This window comes from Phoxinus phoxinus, assembly GCF_949152265.1.
Source record: "Phoxinus phoxinus genome assembly, chromosome: 4".
Taxonomy (NCBI): domain Eukaryota; kingdom Metazoa; phylum Chordata; class Actinopteri; order Cypriniformes; family Leuciscidae; genus Phoxinus; species Phoxinus phoxinus.
Window position 1 is genome coordinate 5,547,045 of NC_136879.1, and position 19,287 is coordinate 5,566,331.

A 19,287-nucleotide genomic window follows, 5' to 3' on the forward strand; every position below is an offset into this window, starting at 1 on the left:
GCCCCTTTTTGGGGGAAAACAAACGGATTCCCCTGAGAACAGAACTCGCTCTAGATCTGCAAAGTTTCTTAAAAAGCAAAAATGGCACAAACATACACACTCTCTTTGCCGGCCGAGGACCGTGAGCGGTATTTAAAGAGTAAGTAGCCTATTTTTTTGTCATTAACACACTCACAGTATGACAAACTAGACGATGAGGCCATGTCAAAAGGAGTCGGTGGTTTAACTTACTTGGATCATATTTCACTTGATTTATTTTAAGCTATTGACATAGTTTTGTTATCGACTAACGTTAGCTATACTAGTTAGAAAGACGAAGCTGCTAGCAGCTAACGTTAAAGTTACGTGATTAGCTCTCACTAGGCACCCTACCTTGGCTGTTAACTGATTTTACTGTTGAAATAGTGGCAGGCTAGGACTAAAGTGGACTTGGCTGGTTTCTGCTTGTGTCACTAACGTAATTCAATCCCCCAAACTATCTGTATTTAACATGAAGTAGTGTACTTGCTAGTTACTGGCTTTAATTTCGTTATCATACCAACTAAACTGCTGCTAGCAGCTTCGTCTTTCTAACGTTAACTAGTAACAACGTTAGCTACTGCTAGTCGACAACAAAACTATGTCAATAGCTTAAATCAAGTGAAATGATCCAAGTAAACCACCGACTCCTCTAGACATCGTCTAGTTTGTCATACTGTGAGTGTGTTAATGACAAAAAAAATAGGCTAACGTTATTTGGTGATTCCACGAGACAGTGCTAGATGTCTGAAACTCTGAATAGTCCATATTTGGCCACTGCGTGGGATCATTAATCCAGTTTTCGACCATTTCAAAGGGACACCTCTGTATCCCCATATCCAGTAGCTTCTTTAAATACCACTCACGGTCCTCGGCCGGCAAAGAGTGTGTATATTTGTACCATTTTTGCTGTCAAGAAACTTAACGTATTAGAGCGAGTTCTGTTCTCAGGGGAATCCGTTTGTATTCCCCCAAAAAGGGGCGTTACCCTTCGATGACGCAAAAGTAGCGTTGGTCTATGGTAAAAGTTCAGCTTATTAATATTAACGAGGCATTCCGTGTAGATTGGCCCAGGATTGGCCGATCATGGCAGCGTATGCTTATTAATATTCATGAGGAAAGCGTTATTTCTCAGCGGCTCGCTGAAGTTAGTACACGTGTCATTCACTTCCGCCGTCTCCTGTTCGCTTCCCATGTGTGCACGGACATCATGGACGAGAAGATTCATCCAGATGTAGAGGATTTCTCCGCGGAGCCGCTTCTGGACACGTTCATCAAGGAGATCCAGAAAGAAGAGGTCGTTTTCCTCCTCGGGATATGTGTGGCTTTAGTGCTCGTCATTCTCACTGTCGGTAAGAAGCAGGAGAGCCACGTGACACATCATCATTATTATTATTACTTCCACGACAAACTTGTGTCTTTTTGCACACGCACATTAGATGTTGCACACATTTATTGGATTTAGGACAGGTCAAATAACCATAAACCAGTGAGATTGTGTATGAATATGGAGTCTTAGGACAGGTTTGATCTCACCACCATCTTCAGTCAGTGTTACATCACATCACACTAGCATGCTGGAAACAACACACCTGCAGAGTGCAGTGTGTTCATGAAAACACACCAACACACACTCTTTATTTGCTAACACGAGGATCCTGTGGAAGGTGATGCTATCTTTAGTGATGATGATGCTGTCAGTGGGCGGGGCTGAGATGAAGATGTTTTCTTTTAAATGCCAGTCGCATTACTAACTATGAACTGTACATGAACCCGCTTTGTATCAGTTTTGGGAATAATAAGTTCGAAAATATCGATTGGAAAATATTTTGGTCTCTAAAAAAAGAGTTCTTGATTACCAACAAAGTTGTTTGAGGTTTCCCTCAAGATTGTTCATAAATGTTTACCCTGTAACTATCGTCTGTCTAAATTTCATACGGGTATCAAAGAGGAATGCTTTTTTGTTTGTTACCCAGAAACTATTGATCATATTTTTTGAGAGTGCTTATATACAATGATCTTCTGCCTTGATTTCTCGATCTATGTGAATAAATACATCTTCGAAGATTTTTCTTTAAAGGAACACTTCACCCATTTGCATTAGACTTTGTATCTTTAGAAACCCAGTCACATTTTCGAATGGTCATGGTTTATTCCCTTATTTTCCCCTGAGATGGGAGAAATAAGTATTTAAGTGTTCCACTTCCTGCTTTTTATGACGCAAAAATCGTCAATTTGCGTCATAAAAAGCAGGAAGTCAAATTTCTTTGAATAAGGGTAAGACTACAAACACTAGCTCATCATTTATCCAGTAGAAGGCGCTGTTCCGCATGTCTTCAACCCGCCCATAGAGGGATCTCACTCACAGAATGTACATATAGTGTCAGCCATTCTTTATTTGGAAGCTAAGCAAACAGTTTCTTATTCTGTGGAGAAAGCTGAGTAGTAGCGGTGACCATCCTCTTTTTCCCGGACATGTCCGGCCGTCGAGATCGTCCAAAATGTCCAGGATTCGGCTTTTGCTTTCTGCAGTCGCATTCATTGTTTACATGCACACCTTTTGTTTCAATCTAACTGAATTCATTCCGATCGGTGAATCTGAATGTAGTGTTTACATGAACGCTAAACAAGTGATCGTTTGATGTGCGTTTTAACATTGCTAGGAAAATTCCCGCTCCTCCGTGAGAGATACGAGACCGGTGCGTCTCACAGGCGCCGGCGCCACTCATCAGTAATCACGCCACCGGGCTCGCGTCGTTCTCCGCGGCCGTCAGTCTCGTTCCTGCTCGTCACAGTAAACATGAGGAATGGCGACTGAAGAACGCAAAAGCCGAATCCTGGACATTTTGGGCGACATCAAAATACTGGGCAGACTCACGGAGACTCACTAGTGGCATAGCCTTGTTGTTTACTGCGATCTCTTACCGGTAGGCGTGGCCTCCTAGGGCAGCGAAGCAAGTGCATTCTGGGAGTTGTTGTCTTTCATCCCCATAAGCCAAAAATACATTTTCTGGCTTTTCTCAGTCTAGAAGGCTCCAAATTAAAAAATAATTTCACATTTCTTCTACATAAATGACCCATTTTAAATACACATTCATCTTTCCAGAGGTGAAGTGTTCCTTTAACTTTAAAAAAAGTTTAGTTTGGGGTCCCCAAAGTCCAAAGTGATATTTCTAATAGAGAATTTGTTATTAATCTGCTTCTTTTCCTAGCAAAGTTTTTTTTATCCACAAATGTAAGTTTATCGATAGAAAACCTCTTTTTTGTATCTTTCTTAAGGACTTTAGCCAATATTTGTTATCTCTTGAACACTCAAGACCTTTGGCTATAAATACATGGCTACAATGTGCCAAGTTTAAGCTATTGAACTCCTCGTAACCTCTTGTTTGTAGTGTCATTTTGTTCATATGTATTTTTTGCAAGTACTTGTACTTAATGTTATCTCTTTCTACAGTCTTTGCCTGTATGTGTACTAGTACTGAAATTTATAATAAATAAAAAATTAACAATGAACTTGACAATATAGGGCTGCACAATATATCGAAATATCGCAAATGTATATATCGCGATATGCATATCGCACTGGCTTGCAATAACTGTGGTCATGAACAAAAGACAAAGAGAAAATCACTCACTGCTCTTGGCTGAATAACTTTTGTAGTTTTAATAAGAACCAGTATATATTTAATTAATAGAGTGAAAACTAAGCAGTTTATTATTTAATGTATTATTTTTTTACAACTGATTATTCAGTTTCTGACTAAAATAACACTTCTTATGCTACAGTAAAACACTGCTGTTCTCTTTCAGAAGTTGTAGGGATGTTTTCTTATCACAAAAAGAACGTGAAACACGTATTTAGGTTAAATAATAGATCATTTAAAGTTTACTTTACACACTTTAAGCATTATCGTAGCGCATATCGAATATCGCATTATTTAATTATCACATTATATCGCATTATATTGTTGTCGCATATTGCATTTTTCTTGGAAGCTTGTTTCTGTCACAGATTAAAACATAAAAAAAGGTAGTTGTGAGTGACTTTATCTCACAATTGCGAGTTCACATCTCGCAATTCTGACTTTTCATTCTGCAATTCTGAATTGTGTGATATAAAATCACGATTGTGAGTTATAAAGTCACAATTGCGTGAGTCACAATTGCGCTGCGTGTCAAAAAAGTCAAGTTTTTTCTTAGAATCGCATGTTTATCTCGCAATTCTGACTTTACAACACGAAATTGTGAGTTATAAAGTCAGAATTGCCAGATATTAAGTCAGAATGATTACTATACATACAATTACGACTTTAAATCACGCAATTCTGACTATATCTTGCAATTCATAGAAATAAAGTCAGAATTGTGAGATGAAAAGTCGCAATTATCTTTTGGAGCTGGTTGATCTGCGTCAGTACAGGCTTGAGCTGATATGTTTTCTTCATTCCAGTTTTCTTTGGGAATTTCTGGGGCTCCAGTAAAGCGAGGAACGCCGTGCTCCTGCTGGGACTGTGCGACTCGGGGAAAACTCTTCTGTTCACTCGAGTGAGTATCACTCAGACATCAGACATCATGCCACAACACTAGCGTCAGCTCGGACATGATTCGCCCTGTTTCTCCAGTTGTTACTAGGGAAGTTTGCCAGATCTCAGACGTCCATCACAGAGAGCAGTGCCACATACAAGAGCAAGAACGACCGAGTAAGTCATGATCTAATGCCTCTCTTCTTCATCATGTGATGATGAGGGACAGTACAGCAGTTTAACAGTGTGGTTGACCTTGCAGGGCAGCAGTTGGACTCTTGTAGATGTTCCTGGTCATGAAAGTTTGAGAGTTCAGATCGTGGAGAAGTACAAGGCCGTGGCTCGGTGAGTGATGAAGATGAAGATGAGCTGTATGGCCTGTTATTACACGGCTCTGTGTAATGCTTGATTCTGATTGGTCAATAGCGCCATCTAGCGGTAAGTTATTCCCAGATAACACCGGCTCATCCGGTTTTTCTTAGTGGAAGTTTTGAGTTTGGTGAGCTAATAAAATATTAACTCAGTCGAATCAATATTTAGTGCACAGTTATTTAATTATGCCGTCCAGTATCGTGGCCTCGCTCTCTCGTTTTATACAAACGCAGCGGCGGCCATTTTGTGTGACTATTGTTTTGTACACTGTTGGATTACAAAAAGGTACTATTTTAAAACGGTTTAATCTGAAATCAATATATCTTAGATTCATAATTATTAATGTGGCGAATGCTGTGTAATAAGTGTTATGAATGTATACCGTAGCTCTTAGATGTCCGTCTAGTTTGAACTTGAACGGTCTCTGCAAATAGTCTCTCTCCGCGAAGCTTCGCGTTTAAAGACCGAATAAGATATTTCAACTCGGATCAATATTTCGTGCCGTGTAATAAGCAGGATAATGTACATCCAGCCTCTGCTTGGCGTCGGGTCCCCCTCATCTTGTCGGATGCGAGTGTGAGGCTAGTTCTCCGTCTGTATACTCGGCTTTGAATAAATAAGGACGACCATCAAACTCAAAAGCCACTTCCATGTGTTCAAAATCTTCTATATTCTCCAGAGTTACGTTACGATCCATTTCTTCTTCATTTGTGAGCAACTCCGATCATCACTCTTCACACACACGACGCTCCTCCTCACACTCTTCACACACACGACGCTCCTCCTCACACTCTTCACACACACGACGCTCCTCCTCACACTCTTCACACACACGACGCTCCTCCTCACACTCTTCACACACACGACGCTCCTCCTCACACTCTTCACACACACGACGCTCCTCCTCACACTCTTCACACACACGACGCTCCTCCTCACACTCTTCACACACACGACGCTCCTCCTCACACTCTTCACACACACGACGCTCCTCCTCACACTCTTCACACACACGACGCTCCTCCTCACACTCTTCACACACACGACGCTCCTCCTCACACTCTTCACACACACGACGCTCCTCCTCACACTCTTCACACACACGACGCTCCTCCTCACACTCTTCACACACACGACGCTCCTCCTCACACTCTTCACACACACGACGCTCCTCCTCACACTCTTCACACACACGACGCTCCTCCTCACACTCTTCACACACACGACGCTCCTCCTCACACTCTTCACACACACGACGCTCCTCCTCACACTCTTCACACACACGACGCTCCTCCTCACACTCTTCACACACACGACGCTCCTCCTCACACTCTTCACACACACGACGCTCCTCCTCACACTCTTCACACACACGACGCTCCTCCTCACACTCATCACACACACGACGCTCCTCCTCACACTCTTCACACACACGACGCTCCTCCTCACACTCTTCACACACACGACGCTCCTCCTCACACTCTTCACACACACGACGCTCCTCCTCACCCTCTTCACACACACGACGCTCCTCCTCACCCTCTTCACACACACGACGCTCCTCCTCACGCTCTTCACACACACGACGCTCCTCCTCACCCTCTTCACACACACGACGCTCCTCCTCACACTCTTCACACACGCGACGCTCCTCCTCACACTCTTCACACACGCGACGCTCCTCCTCACACTCTTCACACACGCGACGCTCCTCCTCCTCACACTCTTCACACACGCGACGCTCCTCCTCCTCACACTCTTCACACACACGACGCTCCTCCTCCTCACACTCTTCACACACACGACGCTCCTCCTCCTCACACTCTTCACACACACGACGCTCCTCCTCCTCACACTCTTCACACACACGACGCTCCTCCTCCTCACACTCTTCACACACACGACGCTCCTCCTCCTCACACTCTTCACACACACGACGCTCCTCCTCCTCACACTCTTCACACACACGACGCTCCTCCTCCTCACACTCTTCACACACACGACGCTCCTCCTCCTCACACTCTTCACACACACGACGCTCCTCCTCCTCACACTCTTCACACACGCGACTCTCCTCCTCCTCACACTCTTCACACACACGACGCTCCTCCTCACACTCTTCACACACACGACGCTCCTCCTCACACTCTTCACACACGACGCTCCTCCTCACACTCTTCACACACACGACGCTCCTCCTCACACTCTTCACACACACGACGCTCCTCCTCACACTCTTCACACACACGACGCTCCTCCTCACACTCTTCACACACACGACGCTCCTCCTCACACTCTTCACACACACGACGCTCCTCCTCACACTTCACACACGCGACGCTCCTCCTCACACTCTTCACACACACGACGCTCCTCCTCACACTCTTCACACACACGACGCTCCTCCTCACACTCTTCACACACGCGACGCTCCTCCTCACACTCTTCACACACGCGACGCTCCTCCTCTCACTCTTCACACACACGACGCTCCTCCTCACACTCTTCACACACACGACGCTCCTCCTCCTCACACTCTTCACACACACGACGCTCCTCCTCCTCACACTCTTCACACACACGACGCTCCTCCTCACACTCTTCACACACACGACGCTCCTCCTCCTCACACTCTTCACACACACGACGCTCCTCCTCACACTCTTCACACACACGACGCTCCTCCTCCTCACACTCTTCACACACACGACGCTCCTCCTCACACTCTTCACACACACGACGCTCCTCCTCCTCACACTCTTCACACACACGACGCTCCTCCTCACACTCATCACACACACGACGCTCCTCCTCCTCACACTCTTCACACACACGACGCTCCTCCTCCTCACACTCTTCACACACACGACGCTCCTCCTCACACTCTTCACACACACGACGCTCCTCCTCACACTCTTCACACACACGACGCTCCTCCTCCTCACACTCTTCACACACACGACGCTCCTCCTCACACTCTTCACACACGCGACGCTCCTCCTCCTCACACTCTTCACACACACGACGCTCCTCCTCACACTCTTCACACACACGACGCTCCTCCTCACACTCTTCACACACGCGACGCTCCTCCTCACACTCTTCACACACACGACGCTCCTCCTCACACTCTTCACACACGCGACGCTCCTCCTCACACTCTTCACACACACGACGCTCCTCCTCACACTCTTCACACACGCTCCTCCTCCTCACACTCGTCACACACGCGACGCTCCTCCTCACACTCGTCACACACGCGACGCTCCTCCTCACACTCGTCACACACGCGACGCTCCTCCTCACACTCGTCACACACGCGACGCTCCTCCTCACACTCTTCACACACGCGACGCTCCTCCTCACACTCTTCACACACGCGACGCTCCTCCTCACACTCTTCACACACGCGACGCTCCTCCTCACACTCTTCACACACACGACGCTCCTCCTCACACTCTTCACACACACGACGCTCCTCCTCACACTCTTCACACACACGACGCTCCTCCTCACACTCTTCACACACACGACGCTCCTCCTCACACTCTTCACACACACGACGCTCCTCCTCACACTCTTCACACACACACGACGCTCCTCCTCACACTCTTCACACACACACGACGCTCCTCCTCACACTCTTCACACACACACGACGCTCCTCCTCACACTCTTCACACACACACGACGCTCCTCCTCACACTCTTCACACACACACGACGCTCCTCCTCACACTCTTCACACACACGACGCTCCTCCTCACACTCATCACACACACGACGCTCCTCCTCCTCACACTCTTCACACACACGACGCTCCTCCTCCTCACACTCTTCACACACACGACGCTCCTCCTCACACTCTTCACACACACGACGCTCCTCCTCACACTCTTCACACACACGACGCTCCTCCTCCTCACACTCTTCACACACACGACGCTCCTCCTCACACTCTTCACACACGCGACGCTCCTCCTCCTCACACTCTTCACACACACGACGCTCCTCCTCACACTCTTCACACACACGACGCTCCTCCTCACACTCTTCACACACGCGACGCTCCTCCTCACACTCTTCACACACACGACGCTCCTCCTCACACTCTTCACACACGCGACGCTCCTCCTCACACTCTTCACACACACGACGCTCCTCCTCACACTCTTCACACACGCTCCTCCTCCTCACACTCTTCACACACGCGACGCTCCTCCTCACACTCGTCACACACGCGACGCTCCTCCTCACACTCGTCACACACGCGACGCTCCTCCTCACACTCTTCACACACGCGACGCTCCTCCTCACACTCTTCACACACGCGACGCTCCTCCTCACACTCTTCACACACGCGACGCTCCTCCTCACACTCTTCACACACACGACGCTCCTCCTCACACTCTTCACACACACGACGCTCCTCCTCACACTCTTCACACACACGACGCTCCTCCTCACACTCTTCACACACACGACGCTCCTCCTCACACTCTTCACACACACGACGCTCCTCCTCACACTCTTCACACACACACGACGCTCCTCCTCACACTCTTCACACACACACGACGCTCCTCCTCACACTCTTCACACACACACGACGCTCCTCCTCACACTCTTCACACACACACGACGCTCCTCCTCACACTCTTCACACACACACGACGCTCCTCCTCACACTCTTCACACACACACGACGCTCCTCCTCACACTCTTCACACACACACGACGCTCCTCCTCACACTCTTCTCACACACACACGACACTCCTCCTCACACTCTTCACACACACGACGCTCCTCCTCACACTCTTCACACACACGACGCTCCTCCTCACACTCTTCACACACACGACGCTCCTCCTCACACTCTTCTCACACACACACGACACTCCTCCTCACACTCTTCTCACACACACACGACACTCCTCCTCACACTCTTCACACACACGACGCTCCTCCTCACACTCTTCACACACACGCGACGCTCCTCCTCACACTCTTCACACACGCGACGCTCCTCCTCACACTCTTCACACACGCGACGCTCCTCCTCCTCACACTCTTCACACACACGACGCTCCTCCTCACACTCTTCACACACGCTCCTCCTCCTCACACTCTTCACACACGCGACGCTCCTCCTCACACTCGTCACACACGCGACGCTCCTCCTCACACTCTTCACACACACGACGCTCCTCCTCCTCACACTCTTCACACACACGACGCTCCTCCTCACACTCTTCACACACGCTCCTCCTCCTCACACTCTTCACACACGCGACGCTCCTCCTCACACTCTTCACACACACGACGCTCCTCCTCACACTCTTCACACACACGACGCTCCTCCTCCTCACACTCTTCACACACACACGACGCTCCTCCTCACACTCTTCACACACGCTCCTCCTCCTCACACTCTTCACACACGCGACGCTCCTCCTCACACTCGTCACACACGCGACGCTCCTCCTCACACTCGTCACACACACGACGCTCCTCCTCACACTCTTCACACACACGACGCTCCTCCTCACACTCTTCACACACACGACGCTCCTCCTCACACTCTTCACACACACGACGCTCCTCCTCACACTCTTCACACACACGACGCTCCTCCTCACACTCTTCACACACACGACGCTCCTCCTCACACTCTTCACACACACGACGCTCCTCCTCACACTCTTCACACACACGACGCTCCTCCTCACACTCTTCACACACACGACGCTCCTCCTCACACTCTTCACACACACGACGCTCCTCCTCACACTCTTCACACACACGACGCTCCTCCTCACACTCATCACACACACGACGCTCCTCCTCACACTCTTCACACACACGACGCTCCTCCTCACACTCTTCACACACACGACGCTCCTCCTCACACTCTTCACACACACGACGCTCCTCCTCACACTCTTCACACACACGACGCTCCTCCTCACCCTCTTCACACACACGACGCTCCTCCTCACGCTCTTCACACACACGACGCTCCTCCTCACCCTCTTCACACACACGACGCTCCTCCTCACACTCTTCACACACGCGACGCTCCTCCTCCTCACACTCTTCACACACACGACGCTCCTCCTCACACTCTTCACACACACGACGCTCCTCCTCACACTCTTCACACACGCGACGCTCCTCCTCACACTCTTCACACACACGACGCTCCTCCTCACACTCTTCACACACGCTCCTCCTCCTCACACTCGTCACACACGCGACGCTCCTCCTCACACTCTTCACACACGCGACGCTCCTCCTCACACTCTTCACACACGCGACGCTCCTCCTCACACTCTTCACACACACGACGCTCCTCCTCACACTCTTCACACACGCGACGCTCCTCCTCACACTCTTCACACACACGACGCTCCTCCTCACACTCTTCACACACGCTCCTCCTCCTCACACTCTTCACACACGCGACGCTCCTCCTCACACTCGTCACACACGCGACGCTCCTCCTCACACTCGTCACACACGCGACGCTCCTCCTCACACTCGTCACACACGCGACGCTCCTCCTCACACTCTTCACACACGCGACGCTCCTCCTCACACTCTTCACACACGCGACGCTCCTCCTCACACTCTTCACACACGCGACGCTCCTCCTCACACTCTTCACACACACGACGCTCCTCCTCACACTCTTCACACACACGACGCTCCTCCTCACACTCTTCACACACACGACTCTCCTCCTCACACTCTTCACACACACGACGCTCCTCCTCACACTCTTCACACACACGACGCTCCTCCTCACACTCTTCACACACACACGACGCTCCTCCTCACACTCTTCACACACACACGACGCTCCTCCTCACACTCTTCACACACACACGACGCTCCTCCTCACACTCTTCACACACACACGACGCTCCTCCTCACACTCTTCTCACACACACACGACACTCCTCCTCACACTCTTCACACACACGACGCTCCTCCTCACACTCTTCACACACACGACGCTCCTCCTCACACTCTTCACACACACGACGCTCCTCCTCACACTCTTCACACACACGACGCTCCTCCTCACACTCTTCTCACACACACACGACACTCCTCCTCACACTCTTCTCACACACACACGACACTCCTCCTCACACTCTTCACACACACGACGCTCCTCCTCACACTCTTCACACACACGCGACGCTCCTCCTCACACTCTTCACACACGCGACGCTCCTCCTCACACTCTTCACACACACGACGCTCCTCCTCCTCACACTCTTCACACACACGACGCTCCTCCTCACACTCTTCACACACGCTCCTCCTCCTCACACTCTTCACACACACACGACGCTCCTCCTCACACTCTTCACACACACACGACGCTCCTCCTCACACTCTTCACACACACACGACGCTCCTCCTCACACTCTTCACACACACACGACGCTCCTCCTCACACTCTTCACACACACACGACGCTCCTCCTCACACTCTTCTCACACACACACGACACTCCTCCTCACACTCTTCACACACACGACGCTCCTCCTCACACTCTTCACACACACGACGCTCCTCCTCACACTCTTCACACACACGACGCTCCTCCTCACACTCTTCTCACACACACACGACACTCCTCCTCACACTCTTCTCACACACACACGACACTCCTCCTCACACTCTTCACACACACGACGCTCCTCCTCACACTCTTCACACACACGCGACGCTCCTCCTCACACTCTTCACACACGCGACGCTCCTCCTCACACTCTTCACACACGCGACGCTCCTCCTCACACTTTTCACACACGCGACGCTCCTCCTCACACTCTTCACACACGCGACGCTCCTCCTCACACTCTTCACACACACGACGCTCCTCCTCACACTCTTCACACACACGACGCTCCTCCTCACACTCTTCACACACACGACGCTCCTCCTCACACTCTTCACACACACACGACGCCCCTCCTCACACTCTTCACACACACACGACGCTCCTCCTCACACTCTTCACACACACACGACGCTCCTCCTCACACTCTTCACACACACACGACGCTCCTCCTCACACTCTTCTCACACACACACGACACTCCTCCTCACACTCTTCACACACACGACGCTCCTCCTCACACTCTTCACACACACGACGCTCCTCCTCACACTCTTCACACACACGACGCTCCTCCTCACACTCTTCTCACACACACACGACACTCCTCCTCACACTCTTCTCACACACACACGACACTCCTCCTCACACTCTTCACACACACGACGCTCCTCCTCACACTCTTCACACACACGCGACGCTCCTCCTCACACTCTTCACACACGCGACGCTCCTCCTCACACTCTTCACACACGCGACGCTCCTCCTCACACTCTTCACACACGCGACGCTCCTCCTCACACTCTTCACACACACGACGCTCCTCCTCACACTCTTCACACACACGACGCTCCTCCTCACACTCTTCACACACACACGACGCTCCTCCTCACACTCTTCACACACACACGACGCTCCTCCTCACACTCTTCACACACACACGACGCTCCTCCTCACACTCTTCACACACACACGACGCTCCTCCTCACACTCTTCACACACACACGACGCTCCTCCTCACACTCTTCTCACACACACACGACACTCCTCCTCACACTCTTCACACACACGACGCTCCTCCTCACACTCTTCACACACACGACGCTCCTCCTCACACTCTTCACACACACGACGCTCCTCCTCACACTCTTCTCACACACACACGACACTCCTCCTCACACTCTTCTCACACACACACGACACTCCTCCTCACACTCTTCACACACACGACGCTCCTCCTCACACTCTTCACACACACGCGACGCTCCTCCTCACACTCTTCACACACGCGACGCTCCTCCTCACACTCTTCACACACGCGACGCTCCTCCTCACACTCTTCACACACGCGACGCTCCTCCTCACACTCTTCACACACGCGACGCTCCTCCTCCGGCACACACTGCTATTTACCTTTTCCGGCTACAACTGGGAGTTCCCACGGGACTTCAGCGCGAGACTACAGCTAGCCGTCTCTAAAACACTATTTAGGTGAATTTAAACAATGGCTAAGTTGCTAAACGCATCTTGTTGTCATGTAAGGACCTGTTCATGTTGGACAGACATTTTAATTGCATGTTGTGTCTGTTAAGAGGCACAGAAACACTCGTTATGAATATGCCCCATAACTGCCGTTAGCTGAGTGAGCTCTGGGCATTAGCGGTACCGACTCCGTGTTGCAAGCACCAATCCGGTTCGGGTTTTCTTCTATAGACAGAACTCACAAAGGTATAACGATCAAGATTAACTTAAAAATTGCCCAGAGTTCTCCTTTAAGTGTTTTTAAAAGTTGAACTTTACATGGCTTTATAAAAACCGCAGCTGAAGAAGCAGAAGAGGTGCAACGGTTTATCAACAGAGTTTGATATTAAATAGTGGTCGCCTCCCATCATAAGCACATTAAAACACACACAGTACTGTCCTGTCCATGTGCGGTTCATTTAGTCGCACACAAGGCTCATTTTCATCTCTCGATGGGTGTGAATGGTTGTTCAATGGTGTGTGTGTGTGATCATCTGCTGTTATCCAGCGTCTGAAGGCTCTTTGATGGCTGTTCTAGAGCCGTGGTGTTCGTGGTGGACAGCAGCGTCTTCCAGAAGGACGTCAGAGATGTGGCCGAGTTCCTCTACTCCATCCTCACCGACGGCACCGTGGCCAAGAACACCCCCGCACTCGTGGTGGCCTGCAACAAACAAGGTCACCGGTCAACTCTCAAGCATTAAATGGAAGGAAAATAATGCCTATTGTATAATGAAAATGTGTGTGAAATGTTTTGCATTGAAACACACAGCTTAAATATATGACCATGTTGAATTTCAGCCCGTAAAAATGTGTGTTTTTTTTCACTGGTTGACGATCTGATTGGTTACAAGGTAGTGTGTGACGTCAGAAACGCCAGCGATTTCACACCGTGTGTTTGAGACTGTCTTTGGGTCACTGCAGTTTTAAGCAGAAAATACTCAGCGATGCTGTCCACTTATGAACTTACACATGGTGTGTCTTAAAGCAGATTAAACACACCACATACACACATACACAACATTAAAAGCTGGATTTACACCACAGGTTAGTGATGTTGTATTGTAAAATGCAAGCACCGTTAATTTTTTTTCAAGTAGTGCAATTCAACAAGCTTTTTAGTTTCAGAAACATTTGGCATTATTTTTCCTCCACAGCATCCTAGAGTACATCCCATCCCAGATGCTCTTATATGCAGTGTATCCCGGCCTCTGACATAATGCCTCTGCACACCGCTAGCTCTGCTTTTATAAAGACGCGTATGAAGACGTGTGTGAGTGAAGTGCACGAGGCTTGCTTTCATATCTTGAAACCGTGATTCTGATCGCTGCATGCCACTGACGGCTGAAGAAAAAACACTTCTTTAATAAATATTTGCATAGTGATCCATTAAAATGCTTTTCGGTTTTCAAAAACGTATGAATGTATTTCAGAAGTCTGGAGTGCATGATTGTTTTCTTTCTCTTTTCTGCAGATATCTCTATGGCAAAATCAGCAAAGTTGATCCAGCAGCAGTTGGAGAAGGAGATGTGAGTATCCACTCATGTCTGGCCCTGTTAGGATAGTGTTAAATGTTAGGCTCCTTAAGATGAAAATAAGTGTGAAGTATCCTGTGTGTGTAATCTATGTTTGATTTTAATACATGGCCATTATAATCATTTATATATATATATACACACACAGGATTACAGTCAGAAAGAGGCCAGCTTTATTTTCAATTAAAGTGCCCCATTATGCCTTATTTACTATACACGGTTCTATGAATATGCAAATGAGCCCCGCCTCCACTCACTCCCTCACTCAGAGATCCACTGGTGGACGATCACACGTTGATCTGATTGGTTACAAGGTAGTGTGTGACGTCAGAAACACCAGCGATTTCACACCGTGTGTTTGAGACGGTCTTTGGTTCACTGCAGTTTTAAGCAGAAAATACTCAGCAATGCTGTCGACTTATGAACTTACACATGGTGTGTGTTAAAGGAGATTAAAAACACCACATACACACATAAACAACATTAAAAGCTGGATTCTCACCACAGGGGGACTTTAAGACACATTTTAGAAACATTTAAAGGGGCATAATAAGGGCACTTTACAGATAAATAGATTTGAAATCCGAGTGAAATGTAAATATGAATTTCTTTAATTTTTAGACTTGGATCCCAATTAATCCCACAATGCCCTTCAAGAGCGTGTCGCTCAGGTCTCGTAGAGATGAACAGAAAACACGTGCTTAGCGCCACTCACTTCACACACTAGTTATACTTTCACTAATCCAACGTCTTCTCAGATGAGGAAAACCACTTTAAATCCTCACTATGAGTCATAATCATAAATACAGTGCATGTTCACAATACCAGTTTCAACTAATAAAAGAATGATTTAAACTGTTTTACATCTGATTCACTTTAAATTAAATATGCCATTCTCATTAATGGAGTTAAGCACTTAAATTACATGAAATCATTATCAAGAAGTTAAAACATTTTTTTTTTTACATTTAAACATTTTTAATAAATATAATTATTTTGTGACGCTTTTGAACACTCTTCCTGTGGCACGCGGTGTTTTAACTACAGCGAGGATTGCTTAGCGCATGATAATAGCAGAACTCATGGTGTGAGGAAATATTATTAAATATTATAATACTATTTGGCCAGTGGAAAAGATTGAGAGAAACTTCTCTGAAATGTATTTTACTATTTTGATTTGATTTATTCAAAAACAGCCAACAATTTTTAGAAATGCAATGTGACGACAAAACCGTATCTCATATTTTCCAAATATCTTGTACCGTTAAACATGTTATCACGTGAATATGCATATGCAGATGAGTATATGCAAATGATATGCAGATGAGTATATGCAAATGATATGCAGATGAGTATATGCAAATGATATGCAGATGAGTATATGCAAATGATATGCAGATGAGTATATGCAAATGATATGCAGATGAGTATATGCCTAGTAAAACGAGGCGTTGTTGGTTATTTCAGGGTGGAGACGCACGCATGTGTGCACTACATGGACTGACAGTGGTGTTAGGGTTGGCCGTGTTAGATGTGTTGGTGTTCATGGCCTGATTCTCCACAGGAACACGCTGAGGGTGACGCGGTCGGCGGCGCTCTCCTCTCAGGATGGGGCGGTCGGGGGCTCGGTGTATCTGGGCAAGAGAGGCAAAGACTTCGAGTTCTCTCAGCTGCCGGGCCGCGTGGAGTTCATCGAGTGCAGCGCTCGAGGGAGCAAAGGGGAAGACGGAGACGTCGCCGGCATCGACGCTCTGGAGAAGAGCCTGGCCAGACTCTGAACCTCTGAAATCATGAACTTACTGTCAGATCTGGATCGTGTCTGTTATTGCTGTGCTAATCCAGCGGCGTACATCATGTCTAAACTGATGCAGCACATCGCGTGATCGAGCAGAGTCAGTGTGTGATGCATGAATGCAAACACTGGCACGGCCATATGCTTTTCCTAGTCCTAGTGTGTTCAGTTTTCACTCCAGGGCTCTTCTAGAACCGGGGTCAGGTCCAGATTCAACTCTTTTTTTTCTCAGATCTATTGTATTTTGTTCTGCTAGAGGCAAGTGAATGATATTAAAGATGGCTTATGCCTACCTGTTTTCATGCTGCTTCTCTGAAGCCTTCAGTTTAATAAGTGGCTAAACAGTGTAACAACCAGTGTACCAACATTTCACAGGCCACAGTCAACAGCCTGATCAACTCGTTGCGAAGGAGATGTGTTGCACAGGCGACTGGTGGTCACACCCCAGACCCCCCAACACAGTACAACTGCACGTTTTAGAGGTTTTTTGACATTGTATTTATTGATTTTTGAAACATTTACATTAAAACAAGCACAGAAAAATAATATAAAAATAAATAATTACAAAAATAAAATAAAAATAACGACAACATCTATACTATACAAATGTCAAGACAATGGTACATTAATATCATGACATGGTGAATGTTATACCTGGTTACAAAAAAAAAAAAAAAAAAAAAAACCTCTTTAACCCTCCCTTGTTTTGGCTTATGCTACTCTGAGCAATGCCAGAACTTTGTATTTTGAGCACTTCTTGCGTTATTTTTGCCTCTTCACGATGACTCGCTTGCTGTAGTCCTCAGTTGTAAGTCGCTTTGGATAAAGGCGTCTGCTAAATGACTAAATGTAAATGTTACACAGAAAATAAAGCTTCCTTCAAAACTTCTATAAAGGGGGTCCATACTTTGAAAAACTTTCCAGGTTTTCCCTTAACAATATATGTGAGTTTCTCCAAAGCCAAACAACCAGACAATTCCTTTAACATTTCTGGAATTTCTGTGTTTTTCCAATGACGAGCAACTACAAGTTTGGCTTGTAATAAACAGAAGGTCAACATTTTCTTACCCGAGTTAAAGTGCAAGTTACAGTGAATATATTAAATATACAAAGTTTAGGACATTTGGGGACGTTCTGTTTCACCACCAGTGACAAAAAGTTCAAAACCTTTTCCCAATAAAGTTGAACTTGAGCGCATATCCATACGTTAGAGTGGCCTTTTATTGTGGACAGCCTAAGGCACACCTGTGCAATAATCCTGCTGTGTAATCAGCATCTTGATGTGCCACACCTGTGAGGGGGACGGATTATCTTGGCAAAGGAGATGTGCAAAAACAATTAAAAAGTGTTATTTTGTTTAGTATATAAAAATATGGAGAAATGATTTTTTTTATATATATATTGCGCATATTATTGCAGTAATATGACATTGCACATCCTACAGAATTGTTAAAACTGCTGTGTGGGAATAGAGGCAGGGAAGAGGGAGTTCAGTTCAAAAATGGCTGTTGGGTAGAAACTGTTTCTGAATCTGAGAGTCCGAGTCTGAGGGTACGTTTACCAGACAGTGATGTGCTTAACGTCTTTTCTTTGAGTTTTTCACCTACTGACGACACAAAAATTACTCTAAACGCTGTATTCTGCTGCCAGGCCATTAGTTGGCGATGAAACACTATAGACTGAAAACTTGCACTTTGAAACCCGTTTACAAAACTGTGTTTTCAGGCACCCACAGCGCTGTGGTCGTGTAAACAGCCCCTTTAGACTTCTGTAGCGTCCTCCAGGTGGCAGTAGTGCAAACAGATCATGAAAGGGGTCTTAATGATGGCACAGGCTCTTCTGCGACGCCTGTAAACGTCCTCGGGGGGGCAGTGAAAGTCGATGATCTTTTGT

General features: G+C 47.6%; 1 protein-coding gene across 1 annotated transcript; it reads left to right on the plus strand.

Moving 5' to 3' along the window:
* Nucleotides 1-362: 362 nt before the first annotated feature.
* Nucleotides 363-17,692, plus strand: srprb (SRP receptor subunit beta). Its single transcript, XM_079610490.1, has 7 exons — nt 363-1,370; nt 4,469-4,563; nt 4,641-4,718; nt 4,804-4,886; nt 14,609-14,745; nt 15,542-15,596; nt 17,167-17,692. The coding sequence occupies exons 1-7, from the start codon at nt 1,037-1,039 to the stop codon at nt 17,378-17,380; spliced, it is 996 nt and encodes a 331-aa protein (XP_079466616.1). The 5' UTR covers nt 363-1,036; the 3' UTR covers nt 17,381-17,692.
* The last annotated feature ends 1,595 nt before the right edge of the window (nt 17,693-19,287 follow it).